We start from the raw sequence: 24,394 nt of genomic DNA on the forward strand, positions 1-24,394 counted from the left end.
GTATAGGCCTTGTGGCTTGTTTTTAAGAGGGATTAGTCTCCTGCGATGTCAATTCCCAGATGTCGATCCATCTATTTGGTGTCTGCCCGGGAGTCGTCTGCCATGGGGTTGGCCGTAAAGTGCGATGTAGGGAGTCTGGATGCTTTTATTCACCTCACATGCGCATATCATTGTCTTCTTCATTGTCTTCCCCACCTAACGACATCTTCAATCTTGCATATTTCCCTGATCCTGGAGTTCCTTATTCTATCTCGATGACTCTTGCCTAATATGCTTCTTAAAGTCTTCATTTCTGACGCGTTTTTTGTGCCAATAGTATCCGCTCTACTTTCAATCCCATACGTCATGATAGGTCCATTACGTTATACTGAAATGTATAATATATCATGTCATTCTCATGATATAATTATTATGTCATTTAGCTAATATAGTCCGTGATAAATGTAGTCAAAAATAATTAGAAGCCATAATGGAAACGAAAAGGTTTTTTAAAAAGTAATGCCAACAAGCCATACCTAAGGGTCCTTCTGATCCACTCTTTTGAGGGCAGCTATTTTTTTATCCATCCATTGGCGATAGAATCGTAATTAGTTTTTTTTAAACGTTTTCTAAACCATTTCTTTATGGCAATGAAAAAAAATAGTTTCTCCATGGCAGAATTTCTATAAAATCCAGCGTTGTTTATGGTTCAAATTATCGCGTTGAAATGTCAAATTTTGTCGCTAAAGCGGATCCGAATCCAATAAGTATAAAATAATAAAGATATTTAATATCATTTTATTACCAAGTTTTATGGCTCCTTAATTTGTTTTCCGAAAGCGTATTTTGAGAGTGTTTTTTTTTATTAGTTTCATTTTATGGATTTTTCCCTTGTTGCAATTGTATGCAGGAGTCCTAAATCATGTTATCAGAAGATAAGAAATTCGATTTGAATAATCTAGAAAGACAGCTCGGTAATGTCGGAGACCACTTGCCACATATTGTTGACGTAGAATGGAGACTTGATTTCGCTGTGAACACGTCAGAGTTGGAAAATGTCAACGCATTGCAGTACACTATCACGCTGAAGACAGAATGTCCGAAGGAAGATATTGTTTTCGTGTGTAATGAGTCCCAGTTGGAAGATCTCGTATACAAGCTAAAAGAAATCATCCGACATTGCGAAGTCCTGAGCTCCTAAGAAAAGTAAATAAGGTATGTTAATAAAATAAAGTATTGTTTTACCGCACATTTCAAATAAGTACCATTTATAGATATTATATATACTGTCCGCCTCCGTAGTGTAATGGTCAGCAAGCTTGGCTACAGTTCTGGAGGTCCTGGGTTCGATTCCCAGAGGTCATATAAATATAAGTGATTTTTTTCACTCTAATATTTATTCGATATTACCCTGGACTGGTACCTGAAGCGGAGAGCTGATCACCTTTCCTTCATGTGTTTACGATTAAGATAACACTGCGTTCATATGATCCAGTGCCCTATGCACCATTGGGGTGCGGATAAGGGTTTGAAGTCAATGGAGAGCGCTACAGAACCATGATTATTGACTTCTTCATACCTCAGTTGAATGGCATCGATGTGACATTGATTTCAATAAGATGGCGCAACATGCCACACGGCGCATAATTTCACATAGTGGACTTGTGAACTGGCCTCCACGATGATCTCACACCATTAGATTACTTTCTTTGGGGGTATGTGAAGTCACTAGTCTATACTGATAAATCAGAGATGTTGGATCATTTGGAAGTCAACATTCGCCGTGTTGTTGCCAATATACGGCTCCAGTTGCTCGATAAAGTTGTTAAAAATTGGACTTTGCGATTGCGCTTCATTCGAGCTAGCCATAGCGCACATATGCCCGAAATCATATTCAAACAATAATGGCATAAAATTATCCATTAAATAAAGAAAATATCGTAGACATTAACATATATGTTTATTTTAATGTTTTTTTTTATTTGAATTTTTATACCTCTAAAAAAAACACCTTTATATACCGCTCACTCCTTTCAAGAACGTCATAAATAAAAAATTGTTAATTTTGAGTTGTGCATGTTTTCGGAATGTCCAGAAAATGTACTATATCCCAGCAAAAGAAGCATATTTTTAACTTAATATTTACCCGCTACAGGGCAGAAAGTGTTGTGTTTGCATTTTGAAGAAAAGGTATTGTTTAATTATTTTTTTAAAAATACTAAATATTTTTCAAATGGAGAAAAAACATCCAGATTTTACCTAAAAAGATCTGTTGCACAGTAAAAAGTTCAATAAGTGGCTTGATATTTATTTTTAATACATTGTGTTATATTTTTAAACTTTAAAAACGTTCTCCTGAAAAATCAAGTTTTTTGATTTATGACGTTCTTGAAAGGAGTGAGCGATACATGATGGATAAACAGAATGTTTTTAATTTTCCTTTAGAGAATATAAATAAACAAATGAAAGCAGTTGTCCCGTATCTATCGAAGTATCGCGACAATAAGTGTCACCTGTCAAGGAAACAATGAATCATGTCGATACGTTCATAATTGTAGACCAAATACAGATTAATTTTTTTTTTTGTACTGGAATCAAGTAACACATCAAAGTTCAAGTAGCCCCGTTCTATGGTACCAAAACTGTTTGCCATTTCCTAGAAAAACTATTAGAAATTAAGATTCTAAGTTAATTTGTTGATATTTTAAAAAATATATTTTTAAATACTTTGTTTTTATGATCTCATGTGATTTTTACCAAAAATGCCTAGTGTTTTCTTAATTTTGATATAATAGTTAATTTTAAATGAATAAATTATAAAAAAAATATTTTATTTTATTTAAATGTATCCACTAAAGCTAATCATTAAACACTTAACCCTAAAAAACGTAAACATTTTAAAATATAAACAAATATATATACGGGTCTCTGAAGCCCGTATTTGCAGGGAATATTTTCATGTCACAAATACAAACAGAAGTATAATCTGCAATCATGCGATACCAAGAGATTAAATACCTTTATCAATTATTGTTGATAAAATGTATTATTTTATCAATCAGGAAGTGTTTTCTTATATTATTTTGCAATATTTTCTAAAACTCAGCATAAAATAAGTTGAATAGATCCTGGAATATGATATGGGAAATTCCCTAGATATGGGAATTTTTTGCAAGAAATCATCTATGGGACTATCTAAATATACACAAGTGCCTAGCCCATCTATACCCGTGTTAAATAAAATTGTTTGAAAAAATCTTGTAAAAAGACAATTGAGTTTATTTTTATTTAGTATTTTTAAAAATATCATTGCCAATTTAAATTTTATCGGGTGAAAACCATACAACATCAACTGAATCGCATATAATTTTTTTGAACAATTTTTTTAAGAGAATAATTGTTTCTAAGCAGCTGTTTATGTGTTTAAAGATAAATCTCTTTAAAATTAAAAATATAAATTTTACCTAATTATTGAATGAGTTCAAAGCAATTGGACATATCGCTCACTCTTTTCAAGAACGTCATAAATCAAAAATCGTCGATTTTCAGTTGTGCATGTTTTCAGAATGCCCAGAAAATGTACTATATCCCAGCAAAAGTGGCATATTTTTAACTTAATATTTACCCGCTACAGGGCAGAAAGTGTTGTTTTTGCATTTTGAAGAAAAGGTATTGTTTAATTTTTTTTTTAAATATACTAAATATTTTTAAAATGGAGAAAAAACCTTCAGGTTTTACCTAAAAAGATCTGTTGCACAGTAAAAAGTTCAATTAGTGGCTTGATATTTATTTTCAATACATTGTATTATATTTTTAAACTTTAAAAATGTTCTCCTGAAAAATCAAGTATATTGATTTATGACGTTCTTGAAAGGAGTGAGCGATATGTTTAAAATATCATTTAATTAAAAAAAAAAAGTAATAGATGATTTTGTTTGAAATAAAAAACATTTCCTTATGTTACCTGTAAAAGATTCAGTTTTGTAGATGGATGGAATTGCACGCATGGCTTCTTATAATTGTAAAAATTGTATAGAATTCAATCTCAAAGTTGAGAGGTCATTTAACCACCCTACCTCCGGGTTATTTTCAGGCATATTTTTTATAAACAAACAAAAAAATCACAACATTTGTTGTCACAAAATATTGTCAGGTATGAAACCTGACAAAAATTTGTCAGTGTATCTGGTACACATTAAATATTTTTGGAACAGATATCTTTTCTCGTGCGTAGGTCATACGGGTTAGCACGGAACGGTGAAGAAAAACCGCACGTATCACGTACGTTCATATGTGTAGGGTGGTTAAATGGCATCGTCTCATAAAGAAGAAAACACATTTTGTTTAGTAAAACATTTTTAATAAAAATAAATGTCATATTAGATTACATTTACATCAACTTAAAAATACAATGTATTAGTAGTAATGTGATTTTAATTTTACATCTATTAAAAATTATTATTATTAATTACATATAAAACAAAATTCATGTTAACATATAGGCACTAGAGGCAATAAAATACATTAGCTTTCAGAAGACTTCTAGACACCAATATTCGAAACAGACATTTACATTGTATTGAACACAATATCGCATCACTTTATTATAAATTAAAATAACTGTAAACTTGTATAAAGATCTCAATATAGGAGGTAGAAAAATATGATATATATAGAGATATGTATTTAAAAACTCAAAAAATTGTGTGTACAAAAGCTTTGCTGGATGTTCACTTATACTATATTTTTCTATTTTACATCATTCAAAATCCCCTGTTCATTATTTTAAATAAATAAATTTCCTACAAATAATGTTTTAAAGTTATGCGGGGTACAAGACACTACTATGACCAGAAAATCGTAAAAATTTATCTTTTTATTTATCGGGCAATGAATAAAATATGACTATACTGCACGTTTTTAACATTGAGATTTTAGCTTCAAACGATAACACTATAATATGGCACCACATTTGATGTATAAAATTTGAATATTCGAGATTCAATATTTCTACATTGAATTTAAAGTGCCATTTGCACATACTACATATACAAATAAACATATCAATTATGCTATTTGATTCAATAAACATCTCTTTTTAAAATAATATTATAAATTGAAGACCATATTAGTACATTGGAAGCGTTATTTTATAAAATTACTGAATTCAATTAAGGCACTTATTTGTCACTATTGTTAGTCGTAAAAAACTGTAGAATGAATCTAGCGCTTCATTTTTTCTAATATCGGTATTATCATATCGAAGGTCGGTCTCTTGCCAGAATCCTCATTCATGCAAATCTTGATCAGTTTAGAGATGTGGGGAGCTATTCCCGGTCCAATTGTGATTCGCAGTCCCTCTAGCGCTATCTTCATTCCGCACTCCATAGGAGACAAATCCGCAAACGGCACCTGAAACAAGATATTTAAACATAAAAAAAAATATTTTGGTTTTCTAGATTGCGAAGATGTCATCCGAATTGAGTCGATTACGGGAAGAAAACAGTCTGCTGTTGTCACAAGTGGAAAAGCTGGAGAAAGAGGGAGCCGAATTATCAGCGCGGCTTGCGGAAGTTGTCGGACAAGAGGCCCATATTCGAGGGGAATCGCAGATACAGTTGCAGAGGCAGTTGGCCGAGGCTAAGAAGAGGCTCGAAGCTCTCAAAGTACAACAAAATAATATTGGGAAATACCCAGACAATCCATCAACCAGCCAAGTTAAAGAAGCTGAATTTACCGACGATATGGTGGAGTGTCTACAGGAGGAATTGTTCAAAGTACGTCTGTGCGAAGCGGAAAATGAGGCGACCATCAGAGAACTCAGAAATCGAATCGGCGAACTCGAACAAGATAAAAAAACGATGCACGAGTCGGTCGTTGACAACTCGGTGGCTCACCTCCAAGAAGAGTTGATAGCCGTCAAACTCAGAGAAGCCGAAGCTAATCTGTCACTCAAGGAACTCAAACAGAGAGTCGGAGAACTGTCGGATATGTGGATGAAACATCTCCAAGAGCATCGACAGGAAAACCGCTCTCACGCCAACGCCAGCGTGTTGAGCACTCCCAAGAAGATAATGCGAGCCTGGGAAAATAGAACTGTGGATACGCAAAAGCTCGAGGAAGACCTGATAACGACGCGGATCCGAGAAACCGAAACCAGAGCGGAATTGAAGGATCTACAGCTAAAAGTTATGGAATTAGAGTCCCAAGTACAAGTATCGACCAATCAGCTGAGAAGACAAGACGACGAAAAGAAATCGTTGAAGGAGGAATTGGAAAGTTGCCAAAGAGAAATAAGAGAATTGCTCAATAAGCAGAAAGAAAAGGAACAAAAGTACAAAGACTTGAGCAGCAAAAATGACTACGACCAAATACTGGCCAATATTAGGTTCGCGGAAGACTCTCAGAAAATTGCCGCCCTGGAGCACGAGATCTCCGTATTGCAGATGAGGAACCAAATATCCATAGCCGAAGGGAAATTGAAATCTAACGAAGAAAACATTCAAAATTGCCAACAGGATACGGACAAAAATGAATAAAGTTTGCAAAAGTATTTTGGACCTTAGGGAAAAAAAATAACATACAAATCTATTTTCTTACGGGTTTACCCAAGTATCGGTAAATTTAAGACAAGCATCGTTCGTAAGATATGACAGCTCAGAATATTGTAGATTGCCATTTATAGGATCTTCCATTCGATGTTTAGCTTTTGCCCGCATGAACTTGCAGCAAACCTACGTAAAGGTTTTAGCCATTGTCATTAGTTACCTGTATTATTCCCCGTAAGCTTCTATCGAGGGCCTAGTAGTTGTGAAAGGGCGACAGCCTGTTGCTCACTTTGTGTTGGAGGTAGTTCTTTAGTGTCTATTCTAATCATGTTTCTCGTGATCGTTTCAATTTAGTACTTAGATTTATAGTTCATCAGTTCTGATACCTGTCCTCTTGATGTATTCCTCCATAGACTAAAAGCTTATAACATTCCAAAATCTGATGACGTAACCTTTTACAGCGTCATATCATGATTGAATAATTGTGCATCGTAAATTTTAAAATATGATACATTTGTAATGTAAGTATTAATTGTGGCCAATATAGGTAATAAGTTAGTGATAATGCTCGCAGAATCTGTATTCTTATAAATGATGTAAAATTGCCATAAAATTGAGTGTACCTATAAATCTAATAAAGTTCTGAAGGAAAAATTTTGTTTTTATTTTATATTCGTCAAAAATATTGGTTACCTACGTAATTAATTTCAGGAAAAAATGTAAGGGGTAAACACAGATATATTTACCTTAAAATAGTTATGAAAATTAGGTCAAGTCAAATTACCAATTAGGCAGCAGCTAAATCTGCATTATTAAATAAAGCTGCGAAAAATAATTAAGTTTGAATTTTTTTGGTTGTTATAACTGATCATAGGTTCAAAATGGCGGACATTATAACACTGATTTTTTTTTTACACAAATAAATTGACAGAAAAAATCACAAAACAAAAGGTATAATTCTTAATAAAATATAAAGATATAAGAGATATAGATATATTAAATATATCCCGGGCTTTTTTCCATGTAACGCGGTGGAACGGCGTTCCGGCACATTTTTGCACGGATATATATATTTTTTTAATTTAAAAAATCAAGTAGAGTAAACAGTGTCTGCGCTTACGTAATTACAATCTAGATTTTTTATATAATTTGTCAAAATGATAAAATATAGTATTGTCATGAGTATTTAAATATTTGACTTTTTTTAGTAAAAAGCTTGACATGAAGTGAGTTCTGGGACCTTTTTCGTTTAAAAAAAAAACCCCGAAAATATCAAATATAACCCGTTGTGCAAATATCCTTCTATCCTATAAATCATTTTTCACCTAACAAAATTTGATTTGGTTTACGGTATCAAAAGTTTTTTTTTTTAAATGCTTGTACATGTTTCTACAACACAGCGTTTGGATATAGATTTTAGTAGTACATACCTCTCTTGTAGCCAATTCCCAAAGGAGAATAGCGAAACTCCACATGTCAGCGGCCTCCCAGTTCCTCTTGGAGGCGGGTTTCTGCAACGCTTCCGGCGCCATCCAAGCCGGCTCATAAATGCGAGCCTTCTCTTGGAAGGAGAACTTGGCATCCGCCATGTTGATACGAGCGGTCAAGTCTTCGTCAATCTGTGGACAAATTCAATAATCACCTTTTAATAAATCTTTGTTTTTTACAAGTCATTTGTCTTTAACCCATTCAATAATGATTGATAAAATATATAGAGTGTCCGGTGGCAGAATTAGGTTTTCAAATTTAAATAAAAAATAAACTGCAAAGGATAAACATCTATTTCAATAACTATCACGAACAAGAGAAGTGGGGATTTTATTTCTTGAAAATTATTTTGTCTAAATGTAGACCATCACATCGAGACACACTCTTGGAATCTGGCCTCAGTATTCCGTGCCACTTGCTAGAGAAGCGATGTCGGAATGCTATTAACTTTGCAGACAATATTTTCTTTTAGGGCAGAGATGTTTGCTGGGTCGGTTTTATACACTTTACTTTTGAGGTACCCCCACAGAAAAAAGTCCAAAGAAGTGAGATCTGGCGAACTGGGTGGCCAGGGGTGTTTATGATGTGCCATAATGTGCTTGCTGCTGAGGTCGTAGGCGAGGAGGCTCTTGTACCGCTGCAGGGAGTGCAGGAAGGCCATGCCGCGCCACGTCACCCACCACCCACCCTACATGCACTCACCATAATGTGCTTGCTGCTGAGGTGGTAGGCGGGGAGGGTCTTGTCCCTCTGCAGGGAGTGCAGGAAGGCCATGCCGCGCGCCACGTCGCTGGCCAGGCGCACAGCCGCGCTCACGTCCAGCACCACGGCGCGCGTGCCTCCGCTCGAGTGGATGAGCCCGTACAGGGAGCCCCACGCCATGTACTGGCTGATCACCACCAGAGTGGGCGGGGCCACGCAACATCCCACCTGGAATCAGCAACAAAACATTATAACATTCATCTGACTCTATTGGCTAATGTAATATCTATGGATTTTACAAATCAATACTCAAATAATAACTTAAACAATAAAGAATTAAACAACTTCATTTTATCATCAAAATTTAACACATTGACTGCCTACTACGAGATAACTCGTAGTTGTGTTCTTTGCTAAGATGCCGACTACGAGTTATATCGTACTTTGTTATTCGTGCAGCTAGGATAAAATTCCTAGTGAGTCACTGCTAATGTGAATAGATGGCTTCTGGGAAAAGAACAAAAATCAATTCTGTCTTACGTGAACAGAAAATACAATTATAAAAAATTTATTCAAAATCAAAAGAAGTAAAAGAATATTTTTATTCTAAATGAAATTGGCTTTTTGGACCGGAATTCTGAAAATCGCTGTGGCAGTCAACATGTTAAGGACCTCAGAGCCCTAAAAAGGCTCCTGTAAGGGTGGCAGAAATGTAACCAGCATTACATTCTTCCATTTTTTCATTTATTGATTCGGCAGTTACTTTATGGTAAAATCTATCCATTTTTCATTTAAGTTTTACTTTGTAAGTACCACTATTTATAATACTAATATTTACAATAAATACTAAATAGAACTTAAAATTTATATTATTTCTATTATATTCTATATTAAAAAGGATGTTATTATATAAGCTGTGGACAACCGGCTTAGTAAAAATATGATTTATTTTTTCTTTGAATAATTTTAAGGCACTCACCACGGGTAATATATTTGGATGTGAGAATATACGCAGTTTCGGAAACTCTTCATTGAAATCTCTCTGTATGCGCGGGGTGCATTCCCTCAAGGCCAAAATTTTAGCAACAATGTCGTTCTTCTGCCACCTTCCACGCCACGTTTCACCTAAAAATAAAGATAAACCAAATATTTAAAACAGTTTGAGCGGGCTGGTAACACATTTCAAACTGGTATTTTTTACCTGCGGAACGCTGGCGACAGGATTTGATAATTATGTACATATAGTTAAGACCTTAACAAAGAGATTGGTATATAATATTCATATTGAAACATTAGATAATTCCGTCTTTTCTGCTTTTGGAATGAGTCCGGCGCAGAAGGTAAAAAAATACCCTTCTGTCCCTAGCATCAATCAACCGAACAGGTAGAAATATTATACCTTTCCCGTCCGAAGTGTGTTAAGAATTATATCAATATAAGTGTGTTAAGAATTATATTAACAAAACCCCACCCCACATTATCAACTCACCTAATATATGCATAAAGTTAATGATATTTTGTTGCATGTTTCTTTATACCATATTTTAATAACAGATATCATTATAATCCAATCGTACGGCAGCAAATCCAGCACTAGTAATAATAATAATCATGCCATCTTTGTACTACTTTAAGCGCCTTTTGCTGTGATATTTTATAATGTATTGTTTATTTGATAAATTAATTTTATTATATTTTTATTCAAAACAATATAATGATAAAAGTTAAGTTGAATTTTTACTTTCTCTTGGATGTAGCATCAGTTTGCCTGCTTAAATTTGTCACATCTGGCAATTTTGGTTCGGGTCCATTAGAATCACATAGCCATCGAATACACTTTTAATATATTTAAAAAATATAGTTTCTAAGATAGTTTTTACAAGAATTTAAAGTAATTATTTAAAAACACAGGATTTTACTAGCAAAACTAAAGTTTTGTTTTCACTTAAACTGCGCCACTTAAACTAAGTTATTTGAATAAAAATTATTTTTATTTAAATATGTAGAGTGTCTTGTTAAATGTTTTTTGTAGAGTGGATTTATTCATGACATGACCGCAAGCTTGAATAGTGCCAGTCATCTAGTAACCATATATAGTTTTGTATTTTTGTGTTTAAAAGAAAGTATACAAAAATGTGATAACAGACCATTTTTGGTTTCAAAATTATCTGATCAAAGGTTAATATTTTTTCACATTACCGGAAGGAGTCGTGGCAATGCGGATATGCAGGGCCAATTCGCTGATGTTGATACCCTTGTGTCTCGACAGTGTGGCATCTCGACTCCTCGTCTTGAGTCCCAACCAGGACTGGTCTTTGAAGTGGATTTTCTTCAAGTCCTGGCCGGCTTCCACCGCCAAATCGTGAAGTCTGGAAATTTCCAAAGAAAAACATATACATATAATTGGCATAAGAAACCACCAGCAGTACCTCATTGTTTAACCTTTCCTTACCGGTGATATGTGTTTACTACACTTCGACTCTAATAACGAAAATATTGATATAAAATATAATAGATGCGGACTCAGAATTTTTGTATTCCTCTGTAAAAGTATTATAATTTATATTAGTTTCTCAGTATATGTGTGCGTGCCGTGCTTTGCTTACGAGCATGCAGCTTGATACTGTTTCCGTCAATTTTCTTTGAGTAGCGTGCAAGTCGTCTTTCGGGGTGGTTATGCCAGCTATGGCGGCTACTTGCGATGTATATTTTTTTCTCGTTTTCAGATACCAGAGCTAACATTACAAAATGAATACATTTCAACTTCAACTATGGTCAATAAAAGTGACATTTAGGAATATTCACATTTTTGTTGTGAATATTCACATTGTTTTTAAATCACATTTTCATATGGTGTACAAAATATATATCACCGTTCGTGGAAGTTTTTAGCACCGCAAGGGAAAGGTTAATAATAAGAAGACATGATTAGGTTACCGTTGAGACAGCTGTCCCCTTGCCTTGTCCAGAGGAGTGTCTCCATCCTTATTAGCGAGAGAGACCAGACCTCCCGCATTCACAAGATCTTCAGCAATGGGTCCATATCCCCAGAAGCAAGCGTAATGAAGAGGTGTGTTGCCGTGTTCATTAATAAAGTTCACGTCGGCCCGGTATTGCAACAGCTAAAATTAAGTTAGATATTAATCTATGGCTATTTTAAGTCAATCTATCTTACATATTTAATCTATACAATATACCAGAGGTGCCCAAAGTGCGCACTGCGGTGCGGTTGCGTAGAAAGTAAAAAGGGGCGCCGTGAGGCGATCCTCTATTATTTTCCGAAACCACTAATATTTTCTTTTTTGTTGTTCTCTGTTTCAATTCTGAATTCTTACAAATATAATAAAACTTAATTTCATATTGTGGATGTTTGAATTTTTGTGCCTATCTACCCAACTACTATTATTGCATGTACCTATTTCTTTGGATATATTATTAGATTAAAACCAATATTTTTAGCTTTTCCACTTTATTTTTATTTGACCAGCGACCGGGTTTCGTCGTTACCGACATTATCAGACTGGTCATCAGATCAGTAATAATATATTAAAATGCAATTCCATCACGAAGTGTCAGTGGATAATATAAATCTATTTCTTTGGACTATAATATATACAGGATCTTTCATTATGTGCTTTCTATCTTTAAATTTTAATAAAACAAAGTGTGCGTCTGAGATGTAGCATCAACAATACGGTCGCTATTAACTGTGAAAGTTTGAAAGTCTTATAGATATATACTATATCTATTCCAAATAGCTTACTAATGTAGGGCGCCGTGAGAAAATACTAAGCTTGTAAGTGCGCCGTGGGCTAAAAAAGATTGGGAACCCCTGACCTATACAATATACTATAAAACTTACAAGCTGAACAATATTCTGGTGACCATGAGCCGCGGCGAGATGCAGAGGAATGTCATCTCCCCTGTTGGTGGCGTTGATGCGGGCTCCTCTTTGTATGAGCATCTCCACGAGCTTCATGCGCCCTTCCTTGCAGGACCAATGAAGGGGACTGAACCCATGGTCATCTCTACAAAAAAAAGATTTATATAATATAAAACCCCACATATTGAAAATATAACAAAGTAACTAACATCACGTCGCTTCTCCGTGGGGTAGCAGAGAGAACAAAATGCCACACCCATCTGTCTTTGCACACAATCTTCGCTTCTTCCACATTCATACATACACGACGATTATTCCGACCCTTGACCTGACCACTTTCAAGTATTTGAAATACTTGATCATGCCAAGTTTTCCTAGGTTTTTCTCTGCTTTAATTACCAACCACATTCGCCTCATAAATTTGTTCAACTATAATTTCTCCACTCATTCAACTCACATGCCCAAACCATCTCAACACACCTTTCTTAATTTTATTGATAATGCTTATCTCAGCCTTGCATTCTTTACTTATATCACTATTCGAACATGTATCATATTATATTTTGCCACACATTTGTCTGAGAAAATGTGAGAAGATAGAATTAACCTTTAGATGCTCATGCGCCGTGTGCAATAAGGATAGCGCCCTGCACAAGCATTTTTGTAAAGTATTTGCGCGATTTGCTACCTGCGCGTAGCTGTTATAAAAATTATTATGTCTAAAATTAGTCATCCTATTGAGGTCAAACAAAAAGCATTACCAAAATAAAACATTGTTTATTATTTACCGTAATAAAGCAGCTTTGTTTTATTACGGTCCGCCTAACAAAACACAATGCATCTCCCAAGAGTCAACCTTGTAATGCAGGTATAAACACTAATATAAAGCATCATGACTAAAATATTTATCGGAACCAAAAATAAAATGATGAATCAGTGTCTCCAAAGACATTATTTAGATAAGCTAATTTTCATATTTTGAATACTATTGTCATAAATCAGTGTAATCCAATAGCGAATTGCATCACAATCACCTGTCCTGTATGGCAGTGCTCCGCAACCGGTATGTTGTGGCACACTGGTGTGCTGCGAGCCGGATACAGGTGTGCTGCGGTCATGAATGCATTTGACATTTCATAATTATTCATCATGTATTTAATACATAATGACAAATTAATTTTAATAATTTTGTCTATTTTTCAAAATGTAGTATAGAATGATAATTATAACAAAATAATTTTTCATTGGTCTATATTTTTTAGCTTTTGATGTGCTTCGGAATTCTAGGAAGAATTTTGGTGTGTCGTAGGTGAAAAAAGGTTGCAGAGCACTGCTGTATGGGACCGGCGGGCATTGAACGACGCTAAACCTTGGTCCCGTAAATGACCACTGGGCGACTAAAGGTTAATACAGCAACTTGGGCAAGTGGACAACTGAATTACAGATGCGCCCACGGTCAAATACTGTGTGACAACCGCCCATATAGACCATAGGGCATTATCTAAAATTAAGTACAATTATTTATCTGCCACTGTGTTTACTATAATCCTAAATTTCTTATCTTGACTTATTATGTTTTACAATTTATTATCTGCTTATACTTATCGACACCAAACTACTTAAACTAACAAATATTAATCAAGATATTGATTTTATTTTTCATTTAGAACACAAATGTGCACTTGACATTTCGAACATACTTTTCATCAACAACCCCATACAATGAGCAAGCAGGTGTTCATCATTTATGAAATGTGCGAACACCTACGAGATTATTATTAAGCACGAATTTAGGTTATTTTCATGAATATTATGCCATATTATTGCTCCCACACACTTATCCTTGTTTCTTACGTCATTGGCCTAATATGGAACCAGCTGGGAGTGGGCGTGTCTAATCTCCCGTAAATAGTAAATCGGGAATATCGTTCCAGTTAAATTTATTACCTGGACATTTACTTTGTACGATACAACAGATAAAAAAACACGTATTTACCCAAGATTCATGTCATGTTCCGTGTCATCGAGCCATACCCTCACTTGCATGGCATTTCCCTCCCTACACCAGTGAAATATATCTTCCATTGTTTTATTCTACTGTTCCACGAGTAATTTAAATTGCGTTTTAAATTGTAGTATTACGAGAACATGATAAGTTGCACAATATAAGGGAAATACAGGTCGAAACCAAAAATGAATAATAAACACAAACAACCCACGATATAAATCTAATCAGAAAATAGACAGTTCCAATGTTGCCATAAAACGTTAATGTAATACGATGTTGTCATATTACAAATATTTTTTTCACCTATCCACTTATTCTTTTTTTCTTTTTTTTTCTCACCCTTATCAGCACTAAGTGGTGCATAGGGCACTTCATCATACCAACGTAGATTTATCTTGATCGTTAGTTATATCAGGGCAAGGTGATCGGTCCTGCGCTTTAAGTACTCATCCAGAAAAATATACATTAGATTGAAGAATCACTCACAATTATTTCGACCTCCTTAGGAATTGAACCCAGATCCTCCAACATGGTATTTGAATACACCAATCATAATACTACGGTAACGAAAAATATATTTGATTATGTTTTTACACTTTGGATGACTTACAGTTTTTATTATGTGGTATGCTCATTTAGCTCATTAGCTGCGCATACGTCAGAACAAACGAAACCTTCGTACGCTAATAAACTAGTTAAACCTAAAATCAAATTACTAAAGTCTTTTTCGGGATTTTGTAGAGAAGCCGTTACCTACCTGTTTCAGATTTTGAATTCGATCGCCTATCATTGATGTCTTTTAAGTAAACAAACTAAACTAGCAATATTCCTAAACATATATTCTGTGAATACTATTGTTGTATTCATGTAAAAATACGTTTGGTGTAATTTATTTGTAAATCACTTCCTGTCTGCAAAGATGATAAAATGGTCGTTTGCGGATAATAATGAATTAGAGAAATTAAAAATTGTTGCATTTGATTGTATATAAACTTATGAAGAAAAAAAACAAGTTCAAGAATCATCTTTATGAACAATTTGAATAATTTTATTTTTATTTGAAATTTTGAAAATTACATACATTCAAATTATTTTCCTTGATACGTCTTGAAACTATGTCGATAGATGTCATAAGTGCATGTTGGGTCCATAAACACACCAGTCTATTTCAATCACATATTTGACATAATTTGTTCTCATTTATATACAATATTTTCATTCTGCTGTTGAAATTTTCGCGCCGTTTCTGTCAGCGCATGTGTGTTTTGTGCAATTTTTCTTTTCGGTAAAACGTTTTCCATTCTGTTCTCACGCAAAAGCAGATAGCATCCTAGTGGCCGGGTTACCTTTCTATTTTATAAAAATTAAAAGTATCCTTATTATAAAATGGATTGCCCTATAGATATTGAAGAGGTTAACCCAGATACATGGTTGAAATTCGAACAACATTACAGCGACCTTCTTTCAAACCCGGTCAACCGCAATAAGGTATTTAGAATTTTCAATTGTTATCGCCACCTGTTATTTGGGAAATGTATTTTTGTATTATTATGATTGGGAAATGACCTTGTTTAACCTTCCGCAGGTCCCTCTGCTGAATGCAAATGCCCTACATCATTTACAAGATAACCGGCTGGTACGGTTCAGGGGCATGATACAAGATATGCACAATCCTGAATTCTATTTTGATACGTTCGAGATTATCAATAAACAAACAAAAGCGGCGCGGTTGAGCTCTGGAAAGTACCGAGATACTGCTGATGTTGCTGTAGGTTCCAATTAACTCGTAATCAAGAAAATAGACAACTGTCACTTGTTTATCAACAGAAACTATCAGTTGAATATACCACTTAATCAGTTTTATTTTTATTTACGACTGGTTTCGAAAACTCAGATGTTTTCGAAACTAGTCATATATGAAAATAAAACTCATTAAGTGGTATATTCAAATGTTTAATTTTTTTAAATAACCAACATGTCATTCCACAAAGTTAATGCCGAATCAATAAATAATAGAAACTATCAGTACTTAATTATTGCTGGAAGAAATAACATTCCAATTTTAAATCGTTATGACTTCGGGTTAAAACAAACATTAAATTATTACACAAATTTTTAACTGTAGAATTTTTTCTTGAAAGACAAATCATTTACTTGGGCCTTTAAAACGACTCGTCCTGTTGTTTATTTGACAGAATTACTTACAGACTTAGATAATCTAAATTATATAATGTTTGTTTATTATGTGATCAACATTAAAATTTTTTAAAAATTACAGTGCAGGTACCTTCTGACTGTACTTTGAAATTTTCTTAGATTTTTCATTTTTTGTCATCTTCAGATGAGCAGGACCTGTCACGCGTCTAGCTGACGGGTGTAAATACTGCGTAAAACTTGTTTTTCCTTTATTTAATATTTTTATTTAATGATATAGGAAGATGAAGTTTTAAACTACAATTCTGCAAACTTAAAAAGTGCCGAGCGACAAACTATCGTCACAATATCCCTTCCCGGTTTTAACGAGTGGGCGCAGAAAGCGGAGCACGAGTTCCACTTCATGCCTCACCTCGAGCACCCGCCCAGCACGTCCAAGGAGGGCGGCTCCAAGCCCGGCTCCAATTTGAAGAGAAGCCTCGATGAGACTGATGAAGACCACTCTGGCGCCATGGAGACCGGAGAGTCTGGACAGTCTAACAAAGACAGGAATAGAGAAATAAATCAGAATGCCCAAAATGTAACCGTGTCACATGAACACATTTTGAACTTTCCTCTACCCGATGTTACCGGCAAAGTTTGCCTGACAAAGGTAATAAATCAGAGTTAAATTTATAATAACTGAGCCTATTGAAGGTTAGTAAAATTTACTGTCAATGCAGTTAGTTGGTAGAATTACATTTTTAATTTTTTTTGGTAATTAATCCAAAATAAAACAAAATTATTGGATCGAATTCCACTTTCATACAATCCATTTTAATGCTGTGATGAATTCTATCTAAGAATTTTATCATAGCCCTTTTTCAAACTGTTAGTGGTATCATTCGATCTCCAAATAAAGTGCTTGTATCTGTTTGGCTTTGTGGGTATTCCTTAATTTTTTAAAAATAATAATGCATAGTGTATAGGAGGTACCATTGTGGGGTCCTGGGTTTTATTTCAAGTGTTAACGAACTATAATATATATATATATATATATATATATATATATATATATATATATATATATATATATATATATATATATATATATATATATATATATATATATATATATATATATATATATATATATATATATATATATATATATATATATATATATATATATATATATATATATATATATATATATATATATATATATATATATATATATATATATATATATATATATATATATATATATATATATATATATATATATATATATATATATATATATATATATATATATATATATATATATATATATATATATATATATATATATATATATATATATATATATATATATATATATATATATATATATATATATATATATATATATATATATATATATATATATATATATATATAAATATACTTAATTTACTTACAGTATTTAAAAGGCAAACAATGTGTTAATAAATAATTATCTTTGTCTAGGTATACAATGAGTACGATACCTTGAAACTGAATGACATGGTGGAAGTAGTGGGATTCTTGTCGGTGGACCCTATTTTGGGGAACGAATGGAACGGGAAGAAGAATGAGGCAACAGGGGAAGATATGGATGTGGAAACGCTAACTCACAATCCTCCCCCAAGTCTAGTTCCCCGAATACACGCCGTGCATATTGAGACCTTACATCATTGCAATCCTCTCATCCATAGAGAGTTTGACACAGGTATTTTCCGAGTTAATAAAAATGTTCTCTTTTTTAATTTAAGTTTTACTTAGTAAATATCACTTTTTCTTAATATATATTGTGAAACATGTTTCAATGTATTCCGCATCATTTTCAAACACCTTACATCATTGCAATCCTCTCATCCATAGAGAGTTTGACACAGGTATTTTCCGAGTTAATAAAAATGTTCTCTTTTTTAATTTAAGTTTTACTTAGTAAATATCACTTTTTCTTAATATATATTGTGAAACATGTTTCAATGTATTCCGCATCATTTTCAAACACCGTATGTGAAGCTAAGTCTAGATTTTAGACTTATGTCTTTGGGACGTTGAGAGTTGAAGCTGGGTTGGAGCTGTTTCTTATTTTTATTAATTTTTTTAATTCTATCACAAAGTGACTGGTGAATCAATTAATGTAAATAATGTTCTTTTTTGAAAACATTGCTTGTGTTAAACAGCGAAAGCTCATTAATTGAAAAAAAAAATCCATTTCATTTTTTTTTTATATATAAAACTTTCAATAGTTCTAAAAAATCTACAAATCGAAAATATTTCGCCTGAAAATTTAAATAAAATTACGAGACAACAGGAAAAAATCATGATATACATGTTTTTTTCACAGAGAATGTTTAAATAAAAAAATATGTTTTAGATAAAAAAAATTGATTTTACTTACTGATTTTTTTATTTTGTCAACTACAATATAAAAATTAAGATTGGCGATGATGGAAAGTGAGTGATTTATTTTACTTATATCAATTTTGTGAGCTCTGATTTCTTTGCAACGGCTATGTTCATAGAATTCTGATTTAATTCCCCGCCCCTGACAATTAATATGTAGTCTTGTAGCATTTTTCCCAGATCACTACTACACATGTAATGTCTATCCAGATATTCTTTGAAATTTGATGTGGGTGTATTTATCTTTAAATAATATATTGTATTTTCAGAAAAACAATTATCGGAAGCTAATGAAGCCAGAGAACACTTACGGCTAACATTGACAGAATTGTTATTCGGGGATTCGCTAGCAGCGGACTACCTTATTTGCTACCTCATTTCTCGTGTGTATGTGTCATTTACATTTTTGCATGTAAGCATGTAATTTTCCAAATATTGTTTTACTGGTACTTTATGGACCATTTACACGTAGCCAATTTTTAAGATATCCCACTGAGCCAATCTAATATTAGCCTCATGTAAATAGGCATTACGAGATAATGAATGTCTCCGCCAATTTTCAACCATTTCAGCCAATTCGAAAATTCACTGCATTAGAACACTTTTTAGTTTTGAAATAGATTCCCTGCAATTTGCATGATTTATTGGCTTGTCTATTGGCCTGTTGTAACATGCGTGTTTGCAATATGGAAGCTACATATAAGTATTATATTCGTACAGAATGTATTTAAAAAACTCTAAGTATTTTATTAATTCAAAATGTATTGTGAGTCTGTATTATTTTTAATTATTAGGTAATGATAAATAAATACAAAAACTAAGATATTCCATACAGGAGTTGAACCCCAGCCGTCAGCATGGAGAAGGGATTATCTACAAGCCACGCTTAGGATTTGAATTATTTAGAAAATTCATCTTATATTGTTTGAAGTATTCTATAATACATTTAAAAAAAATACTCTTAACACTTTGCCTCTTAAATACTGAGCAGTATTTATTTATACACGTTAAAAAATATGTAATGAAAAAGACCTCCAGAATTTAGAATACCCTACAGGATTGAACAATAATTTAGTAGTGAAATTAAGTGCACAACTTTTGTATATGCGTGTGAATTTGATGCATATAATAAAACATTTTCATGGAGGCTAATTATTTACGGCGAATTTATAACATCAGTAAAGTGTTATTAAATGGCTCAAGCGATGAAAAAATTAATTCTCAACATGAATATATCTTAAAAAGTGATAGCTTTTCTAGGCTTATGCTAGATGTTCATGTATAGATATATAGCTAGATAAATAGGGACTTATATATTTATAAATGAATGCTGATTACTTATTTTATAGGTATATACGAAAAGATGTCCTAACACTGGGAAAGTTTGCTCTAAACCTGTCCAAAATACCTGCCGCACTTCATCCGCAATACACGACACATCTTTATTCCATCCTGCAAATGATGCTGACCAAGAGTTATTACCTTCCATTAACTCTTGACAATATGAATACATTAGCATTTTTGCCCAAGTAAGTTGAAAACCGATTGCAATGTGAAATTGAGATATATTTATTTTTATTTGATCTAAGTGTCTGTGGTGTATTTTTCCATATTTTCCTTCCCCAACTTCTCTGTCTTATCTGCAGAAAAATAAAAATTGTGATTTATATGTGAGTTATACTTTTAAAATACATAATAGCAATTTCTTACTTTATTTGATTATTCTAGGAAAGATTATGAGTGCAACCGTCTAACGAGTGGTATTCTGCAACTGAGTAAGAACACTCACCTAGTACTGGATGAAACCAAGATGGAACCGGGTCAACTAGATCCTACTGGGGTATCCAATCTCACAGCTCTTGGTAACATGATATTGACACAGAAGATAAAGTATGACTTCAAATTTTATCAAATGGATTACGACTGCGACATTCCTGTCTTGATTCTGTCCGAAGGAAAATCACTCTTACCGGTGAGTGAATATTGCTATTATTTACTACAATCAATCTCTCAATATTACCTTTTTAGTGACTGCTTGGAATCTAATTCCTTACAGTTTGTAATAAATCATATAACCTGTACACATGACCATATGGGAAAGTGCATCTGTGCATGTTAGTCACTTGTTATGTACATATATAGTGAGTTAATTAAAATCAAAAGAAATTACCTAAATATGGAAAAAGATTATTTGATACATATTAGCACATTGTCGGGCGGTTTTGTCATCAACCCCGACCCTAATAGTATACTAATTATGGTTGCATACTAATCACAAGTAACCGCGAACCCAATTCCAATCAGTACAACGTTTTTTGGCGTGTCCCGCTCTACCAAAAGTATGCAAATAGAACCCTTATAAACATCTTCCACTCTACCAACAGTTTGTGGAAGACGCTATTAAGCGTTTCCCCCAAACAATGTGCCCAGATCTATTATGTAATTCTCTTTTACACTGTGATGCATTCTATGGATAAAATCCCTTTTTTCATATTATTTAAGGAATCTCCATTTAAGTCTTTTGTGACATTATTTGTTACCTTGCTTCCTTGTTTGCAAAATAAAATTTCCAAAAAATTGGTCTCCTGCAATAAGTTGTTTCTTTTCTATATATTTCCAGAGCGATTTTCACGTTCCTCTTGTGGTAGATGAAAATAATGTAGCAATTGTGAATGAGATATTTGAAGCTGCCAAACACTACTTAAATAAGGATGTATTACATAATATAAGAGTATACCTAACAACAATGCAAATGGCTAAATTCACCATTGAAGATGAACCTGAGGTAATATTTTGTTTACTAATTATGTACAATATCTTTCCCTTATATAAATAATATTTATTAGGCAATGCCTTTGATAATTTGCGATATATCTTTGGATATGTAATCTCTTTTATTTCGATCATCAAGGTTGTTATGAATGATCTCCAACTGCTTCTCACCAATATGTCCGGCGATGCAATAATTTATAATAAAAAAAATAAGTGTATGGTCATACATAATGATTTGGTATGCAATCAAATACGTCTTTTTAAAATTTATCCAATACAAACATACACTTTTTATAATCCAGCACCATCAAATAACTATTTGAAAAATTCCTTTATTTATCGAAGTTGTGGGAAATTCAATGAATGTTGTACCCACCTTGATATGTTTTACTCCAACAAACTTTAAAGCTAAATTGTTCGAAATCTTATAAACCTAAAAGGGTAATTCTATTCCCAGTCCTTTCCTTTTCTTCTTTTCCTATCACTGTCATCTCCTTTTCTCCTTATCCCATCCTTGTCTCATGTCTCTTCTTATATATAGACTTTTCTTATGCATAGGTGTGAAGAACTGTAATTGGTACTCATGATTTTTTTTTGTATTCTGATTTATCATATATTGTAACTGTTGTTTTTCCTTCCAATAAAATAAAATAAATACACAGATTGGCTTGTTGACTTGATCCGTTATCTAGGAGGGTAATAAAAAAAGATCTGAGTAATGTCCGCAAATGAAAAGTAGCATGAATAAGAAGAAAAAGCCTCATTTATTTGCAACTCAATGTGATGTGATCCCAGATAATCGGTCACAATAACTGTTTAAAAGTTCTCATTTACCATCTAACTAATCTTTATATTTTAGTTTCTCCTTGCTCATTTGTCTGTTCAATTTCAGTATATTCAAAAGGACTTTGTAGAAATGCGTAACAATCCCGACACCGGAAAGCAAGCCACTGCGGAGAGTTTGCACAACCTCCTAGTGCTTACCAGACTAATAGGGCTATCCAAGGGCCGAAACAAGTTGGATCAGGAATGTTGGACTATTGCTAAGCAGATGGAGCAGGAAAGAGAGCTCAGACTAAAGAAATGAAGATTTATTCCGATATGATTATCTATTCCCTCACAGATTTTCGGAATTTTTTCAAACTAACCTACTCGATAGCTAAAAAAATTAGCTTTTATTATTGAATACATGAGTGAATAAATGTGCTGTATCACTTGTTAGTAACAATTTAAAAAATAAAATGGATTTTTGTCTGCTGGTCCGTTTACATGTGTTGTGAAAATACTCTGTTTTTTTTTAAAAGCACAACTTAACAACTTGCATCATTACAAAAGTGGCACATCTCAAATTTCTAAAAGTCTTGTATAACATAAAAAAACATAAATTTTCTTATCTCTTAAAATTTATTGGCATTACCGAAAGTTGGATGCAACCGTGGGATTATTTTTCAGTTTATGCATTTAAAAAATAAAACTCTGAATATATTCTAAGAAAACAATTTTGGATGCCATATTCTGATTTTTCTCATATATGACTTTATTCTAACATAAAACATTCATGCCCCGTGCCTTTAAATGTACTTTGAAGGGTTAAAATATTTACCGAGTAAAGGTTAATTTTCTCATTAAACAGAAAGGATGAGAAAGATATTTCTACCCATTCGGTCAATTTATGCTTAAGGACGGGAAAATTTATGCTTTGAAACCTTCTGCACTGGCCTTATTTCAAAGTCAGAAAACAAGTAATTATCGGATGTTTATATGTATATAAATATGATATACAATATAATACCAATCTCTTTGTTAAGGTCTTAACCATATGTACTTAATTATCAAATCCCATCACCAGCGGTCCACAGGTGTAAAAAATACCCATCCGAAATGTGTTAAAACTCAAAAGTCAATTACTTTCTGAATAAAATGAACTGTAAAAATCACTGTACAAACTCATCTCACTGTAAAGATTAAGTTAATATTGTTTTTTTTACTTCGCTGCTTAGAGTTATAGCCATATTTAAGTTAATATGTATGTATTAATAGACATACATTACACAAACAAATAAATTGTACCATTTCCATAAGTAGCTGCACCTGATTATTTTATTAAAATGACCATACATGGTATCATCTGCAACATTGTGTTCGTAGAGGTGCAAATATTATTATCTTTTGAAATTTCTTTATTTTTCCTAAACTTCATTGTCAATCAGCGGTGCTAGATGATATAATTCCTTCAATGAACCAGTTCTCTGATGGAATTTGACATTGATCTTATGCATGTTTTTTTGTACATTTTTATACTTATGGTAATGTTATAAAATTAAAATATATATAAGGAAAACATTACGTTAAAGTAAATACATTTTTAGGAAGTATTTTTTTTTTCTATATTGATATTTTCAAAATAAAATATAGCTCGTCAATCATTTGAAGTGTTTTATT

The 24,394-nt window shown here is 33.0% G+C and overlaps 2 protein-coding genes and 1 pseudogene across 3 annotated transcripts; 2 read left to right on the forward strand and 1 right to left on the reverse strand.

Annotated features, from left to right (window-relative positions):
• Positions 1-676: 676 nt before the first annotated feature.
• LOC148314054 (ecotropic viral integration site 5 ortholog pseudogene) lies at positions 677-7,181 on the forward strand (annotated as a pseudogene). Its single transcript, XR_015837412.1, has 2 exons — positions 677-1,194; positions 5,439-7,181. The product of XR_015837412.1 is annotated as an ecotropic viral integration site 5 ortholog pseudogene (transcript).
• LOC148314055 (scaffold protein ILK-like) lies at positions 4,318-14,843 on the reverse strand. The gene is made up of 8 exons (XM_088258451.1): positions 14,597-14,843; positions 12,580-12,745; positions 11,655-11,839; positions 10,917-11,086; positions 9,697-9,842; positions 8,718-8,945; positions 7,958-8,146; positions 4,318-5,391 (listed from the first exon to the last, which is right to left on the reverse strand). Exons 1-8 carry the CDS (start codon positions 14,683-14,685, stop codon positions 5,203-5,205), a joined length of 1,362 nt encoding a protein of 453 aa, XP_088114577.1. The 5' UTR covers positions 14,686-14,843; the 3' UTR covers positions 4,318-5,202.
• A 982-nt stretch (positions 14,844-15,825) lies between these two features.
• On the forward strand, positions 15,826-24,378 carry LOC148314056 (mini-chromosome maintenance complex-binding protein-like). Its single transcript, XM_088277364.1, has 9 exons — positions 15,826-16,096; positions 16,194-16,376; positions 17,043-17,414; positions 18,254-18,494; positions 19,450-19,567; positions 20,530-20,709; positions 20,909-21,152; positions 21,801-21,965; positions 22,845-24,378. The coding sequence occupies exons 1-9, from the start codon at positions 15,995-15,997 to the stop codon at positions 23,037-23,039; spliced, it is 1,800 nt and encodes a 599-aa protein (XP_088133490.1). The 5' UTR covers positions 15,826-15,994; the 3' UTR covers positions 23,040-24,378.
• The last annotated feature ends 16 nt before the right edge of the window (positions 24,379-24,394 follow it).

Source organism: Brachycentrus maculatus, unplaced genomic scaffold (genome assembly GCF_059751285.1).
Source record: "Brachycentrus maculatus isolate JH-2025_06_01 unplaced genomic scaffold, ASM5975128v1 h1tg000002l, whole genome shotgun sequence".
Taxonomy (NCBI): Eukaryota; Metazoa; Arthropoda; class Insecta; order Trichoptera; family Brachycentridae; genus Brachycentrus; species Brachycentrus maculatus.